Source organism: Tenrec ecaudatus, chromosome 15 (assembly GCF_050624435.1).
Source record: "Tenrec ecaudatus isolate mTenEca1 chromosome 15, mTenEca1.hap1, whole genome shotgun sequence".
NCBI lineage: Eukaryota > Metazoa > Chordata > Mammalia > Afrosoricida > Tenrecidae > Tenrec > Tenrec ecaudatus.
Genome location: NC_134544.1, coordinates 53,380,412 through 53,386,411, shown reverse-complemented (window position 1 = coordinate 53,386,411; position 6,000 = coordinate 53,380,412). Strand labels below are relative to the sequence as shown.

Here is a 6,000-nt window from a genome sequence, read left to right as displayed (position 1 = left end):
TCTAAAATTGGGGAAAACATTCAAGGACATTGCAGTCAAAAGGGAGTAGGCAGGGGTTACTGTCTCAGGCACCCTATAAAGGGTCACACTGAATCAGAATCTGCAACCCCAGGTATCACAAATTGTTCAGTGCTTGATGCTAGCAGAAAGGTCAGTGATTTGAACACTTAATTAGAGGCCATAGTCTTGAGGTTTCATCAGTCTCTATTAACCGAGGACTTTAGTATTGTTGTTAGGTACTGTCCAGTCAGTGCTGACTCATGGTTCCACTTTCAGCAAAACAACAGATAAGTGTATAAGATAAGCAATAACACTAAGGACAGACATACTTCTTACAACAATCAACCACTTGAGAACCAGAGGCAGCGTGTGCCCCAGGACAAAGTTTAGAAGGCAGAAAGGATTAGGAAAGAAGATGGAATGGGAACAGGAAACCCAGGATAGAAGTGTAGGGTAAGTGATGTTACATTGTGATGGTTGCAATCCATGACATGAAACAAAATGTGTATAAGAGAAACTGTTGTTGAAGAGAAACTCGTTTGTTCTGTATACCTTCACCCAATTAAAAATAAAAAGTAAAAAATATCACGGAGAAATAACTTCCAATTAAAAACAAACACATAGAAAAAAGCAACCCAGGCAAGTTGGATACCAGTATTAACTTTATTTTTAGTTATAGCATGGAATATGTGATCAAACAGATGTAACAAATTTGTAACAAATTTTTCTGTGGTTTGGCTAAATGGACGATCTGCATAAGAGGCTGCTAGTTTTAAATCTTGTGATGCAGAGCGAATAGAATTGTGAATTCGATTATAACATAAAGTAAGAACCTGTGTGTAAGTTCAAATGCATTTGGAACATTAAATAACAGACCTTTTGTTTAATCTTTGGTGGGTGATTCATATACTCATCTTCCCTGATATGGATAATAACCCACTCTTACCTCGATGAAAAGTGATTCTCTTTCCATCAGTCAGATACCTTGTACCTACAGGACGACGACTTCCAATTACACACTGTGAAGCTACTGGATTCATTGTTACACTTGATCTTAGACAAAAGGCTGAGAAGTGAATGGATTCATTTTTATTTTCCTAATACTGTTAGGAGAGTATCCTCCACTTAAAAAAATTTAAGGAATAGGCCAAGGACAACATGGTTCAGTGAAAACATTAAGCTTATGATTAATCCCATTAAATTTTTGGAACTTTGTGATCAGTATTTATAATGCTGTCTTGATTTTTATCGGTAATGAGCAACCATTTTTTTAGTACAAGGGTCAATAAAGGGCAAAACATTTAAAGCATTTAAGGCCACATTATTTTCCTCATTAGAATCAATATAACTTTATAAATTTCCCTGGGAGGAAAATATATTTTTGTATAACTTTGTTGAATAAAAGGACATCAATGAGGAAATTGGCACTGTTTTAGCTACCAGAATATTTCTGTCCAGGAGTCTTAGCAACACAGATAGATTGTCTAATCTTTTACCCTGAAATTTGATTTCAGGCTTTTTGCATAGCTAGTCAGGCTACAGGCAACTTTGGGGTTATGATTTGCTCATTACTGACTTACACATTAATCCTAAGTGCATAGAGCTCTTGAGCAAAACAGGCTTTGCTTCCGATATGAATGAAAATAGGCTGGTTTTTATTGCATTGCCCAGAGCAAATGGTTATGAGAACAGGCAAAAACAACGTTTTCAGCAGAAATGCAAATTGGCTTGAAAAAAATAAAATCTGGGATTACCACACTTCCCTCTATTTTAACATGTCCTTACATGGATGATCAACTGGAAACCAGAGCAGAAAGTGGAGAAGGAAAATAAAGACTTGTTTAAATAACTGAAAGAGCTGCCAGCATTATTTTGGTAGGTTCGGCAGAGAAGGGTTTAATTTTCCTATGTGCAATTAGGCACGGACTGAGGCATTTAGACACCATTGATTCTAAAGTGCATTGAATAGAAATGGTGAGACCCACCCCTCTCCTCCTAAACAATAACTCAATAAAACCCAGCTATCTTTCTTGGAGACACTCAGTCCAGGAGCATGCATAGATGGACACTTAAATACTCTATCACAGTCTTTATTACTTATAGTCCTGCAATAATCATAGCAGCACATTATACTTGCATATATCATGCTTTCTCCAAGGAACTCAAAGCCATGACATAAAGCAATGTGATGTTAACATTTAGTATTCTTCAGTATAGTAAGACTACTTATTCACGGCATGGGAAATAGATCCCCAAAACAAAAGCTAAGAGAGAAGCCTAGATTTCTCGCTTGGCTTGCAATTTTCTGAATGTTGAAATCTGCTAATTGTACCTTTACATACCTGCACCACTAGCTGTAAGTGACCGTGATTTTTAAATGTCAGGAACAAGATGAGGATTGACGCACAGATACACGATTTGTCTTTTTTGGTCATTTGATAGCCCACTTTAGAGACTCACATGGTGGAATGTCAGAAGTGGGTTTTTAACAATACACCTTTATCAACTAATAATACGAGCAGCTATGATCTGTGGGTATTAATACACATATGGCGTTAACACAACATATAAATTCATAATACATTGAATCTCTATAGATTTTCACATTGCACATTTAACACAAAAGCAAGAAGCGCATCAATTTAGGAAAGGCCCAACTGTTGGTCATTTTTAAGAACAAGGTTTGCTGTATCCTTGTCTTGCACTAAAAACCTTGTCCATCTGAGAGTTTACCTGGGAGACCTAAGTTAGCACAGTTCAAACAGGTTTCTGTGACATCATGGCGATGCCAGGTCCCACTGGAGCAAGGTGCAGGCCAATGTGAGAAGCCCACAGTAAGGGGAAGTGCCCAGAGCTGTCTTACACTCAACTCAATGCACAAAGCCCAGCTCTTTTCCGTCTGGGCCCCACAGGATGGGCATGCTGGGCGTTTTCTTTCTTTAAAGAATTTCTGACACTATTTGAAAATGGATTATGGGTGGGGGAGGAAAGGGGGCCACACTGTGGTCAAAGTTTCTATCTTTCTATGGCATTCTTTCTGTGGCACTGTTAGGTCTTCCTGTGAATGTCTTTACTTCGGAGGAGCCGTAATATGCGTTCATTTTTGGTTAGTTCTGCTGGAAGTTTATTGGCCTAAAAGAAGGAAAGATCAGCATTCATGAATTCTTACAGTGGGCAGTGGTTTTAAGGACTCCCAGGAGGGGATCTGATCCAAACTTTCTCCTCCACAGGTAAGAAATTCCCAGATGTACTGTTGTATGTTAGTGGCTAACTGAAACAAAAATATAAATACTACCTATTATCTTTTTTTAAATCTCAGTTTTAGAATTACTGCTCCAGCCATATCCCCTACCAGACTACAGTCTCCTGGATGGCAGGTTACTCATCTTCTTTATCATTGTATGCTCAGCATGTCCAGTAGGTGTTCAATAAAGTTATCCCTCTGTATCCCCCCAGGGATTGGTTCTAGGATCCCATGCCAGCACCCGAATCCAAAGATGCTGAAGTCCCTTATATAAAATGGCATAGTATTCTTTTATAACCTTGTACATGTCCTCCCATATATTTTTAATCTACTCAAGATTACTCCCAGTATCTATTGCCAGGCACATGCTATATAAATAGTATTCACTACCTCCTCTTAGCCTTTAAGGGATTGTTTTGATCACTTAATTGATTTCCACTCCCCAGCCTCAAAAGCCAGAGAGAGAGAGAGAGAGAGAGAGAGAGAGAGAGAGAGAGAGAGAGAGAGAGAGAGAGAGAGAGAGAGAGAAAGGAGAGAAGAGTTGCTTCTCTCTGGCTTAGGAAGACACTGCCCAATGGAATTAAATGATGGTAAAGTTGGTACCTTGTTTTTCAGGGCTGGGTCCGCCCCTGCTTCCAGGAGCAGAGCTACCGTTTTAACGTTACCACTTAGCACTGCCGCATGGAGCGCTGACGTCCCATTCTAAGAGAAAAGACCACATGGTTAGCGGGGAGTTCCCAGAGGCCTGCACTTTGACATCATGAGCCATCCCAAGGGATGAGACTGCAGTCTCAGAGTCTTATTCCTCTTCTTACATTCTCTCTTACTTATATAGAGGACTTACGAACTTTAAACCTTGTGGTGGGGAAAATGCCCACAACATTGTGCCAAGCATTTGCTTTCTCTTTGAGCATGACATATGCAGTCACTGTACTTTAGGGGAGCCACTTCCGGCAAGCCCGAAGGAATGGGCTGGCTAGTCAATGGATCAGCCTGCTAGCCCAGCTACAGATGCTCAGCTTATGCAGGGGCAGGAGAGTGCCTGTGGAGTGAGAGGGTTTATGGATCAGAAAACAGGAGAGGAGAAAACCCCATTAGCTCTGTGAGTTGGGAGCCTTGCTCTATACAGAAGGGCCCGGTGGGTGAGTTGCAGATGTTTTATGAAATTTACTGTACATATTTATTAAAATAAGAACGCTGGTTTCTGGGAGGGGGCAGGAAGAGAGTATAACAAATCTAACATAAGAACAACCTAACAACAACACCTTAAGAACAATGGGCAGATACATGACATCTCTTCTGGAGGGTATATATAAAGGAGCTTTACATATACAAAAAGTTCCTGGAAAAATTCTATTGTCTTTTAATTACATTTTTTCAGGAACTTTTTGAAGCCGGTTTGTATGCCCATGAAAATGACCCACATGCAGTAAACAAGCGGCCATCTGGCTCAGAAGCAACAAAGCCCCCATGGAAGAACACACCAGCCTGTGCGATCACGAGGTGTCAAAGGGGTCAGGTATCAGGCATCATCAGAACAAAAAGTCATATCATTGTGAATGAGTAGGGGAGTGCAGAGTGGAGACCCAAAGCCCATTTGGAGGCCACTTGACATACCCTTACAGAAGGGTCTCAGGGAGGAGACAAGTCAGTCAGGGTGCGATGTAGCAATGGTGAAACATACAACTTTCCTCTAGTTCCTAAACGCTTCCTCCCCACCAACTTCCAAGATCCGAATTCTACCTTGCAAGTCTGGATAGAGCATAGGTTGTACACTGGTGCAGATAGGAGCTGGAGGTACAGGGAATCCAGAGTGAATGATACCTTCAGGACCAGGGGTGTGAAGGGCGATACTGGGAGGGTAGAGGGTGGGTTGGAAAGAGGGAACCGATGACAAGGATCTACATGTGACCTCCTCCCTGGGGGACGGACAACAGAAAAGGGGGTGAAGGGAGACGTCAGACAGTGTAAGATATGACAAAATAATCATTTGTAAATTATCAAGGGTTCATGTGGGAGTAGGGAGTGGGGAGGGAGGGGAAAAATGAGGAGCTGATGCCAGGGGCTTGGGTGGAGAACGGATGTTTTAAGAACGATGAGGGCAATGAATGTACAAATGTGCTTTACACAATTGATGTATGTATGGATTGTGATAAGAGTTGTATGAGCCCCTAATAAAATGATTAAAAAATAATAAAAATTATAAACATGTACACATCTATACTTACAATATAAAATTAAGTAATCCAGAACTAAACTTAAAAAAAAATGACCCAAATGCAAGCTGTCTCCAAATAACTGCTTACAATAATAAAAGCATCCTCATCTTATCACAGATTAGATGTACTCAGAAAAGAATTCCAGCAAACTGGCATTTTTCTACAGTTGCTTTTATCACCTGTACAGTAACTCATAAATGTGGTAATAAGTCATGTATCTCAATGTCAATCACAATGTGTAATATGACTTTGAACCAAAAATCAAGTACCAGAGGAGCTCTTTGAAGTCAAGTAACATATTGTAAAGCCCGTTTCTTTTTTAAAAATCATTTTATTGAGAACTCTTACAATGCTTATTACAATCCATACATCAATTGTATCAGGCATATTTGTACATATGTTGCTATCATTCATTTCTAGACAGTTACTTTCTATTAAGCCCTTGGTATCAGCTCCTCTTCGGCGCCCCCCCGCAACCTCGTGACCCCTTGATAGATTATCCATTATTATTTCCGTGTCTCACACTGACAACCATCT

The 6,000-nt window shown here is 40.2% G+C and overlaps 1 protein-coding gene across 2 annotated transcripts in view; it reads right to left on the bottom strand.

Annotated features, from left to right (window-relative positions):
* Positions 1 to 656: 656 nt before the first annotated feature.
* ANKRD29 (ankyrin repeat domain 29) overlaps positions 657 to 6,000 on the bottom strand; it is a 63,549-nt gene continuing 58,205 nt past the window's right edge. For both annotated transcript variants that reach the window (XM_075532518.1, XM_075532520.1), the window contains exons 9-10: positions 3,848 to 3,946; positions 657 to 3,132 (exon numbers count right to left, since the gene is read on the bottom strand). In XM_075532518.1, the coding sequence (XP_075388633.1) occupies positions 3,049 to 3,132; positions 3,848 to 3,946 (183 nt within the window). In that variant the 3' untranslated portion in view covers positions 657 to 3,048. The remainder of the gene's footprint in view (positions 3,133 to 3,847; positions 3,947 to 6,000) is intronic.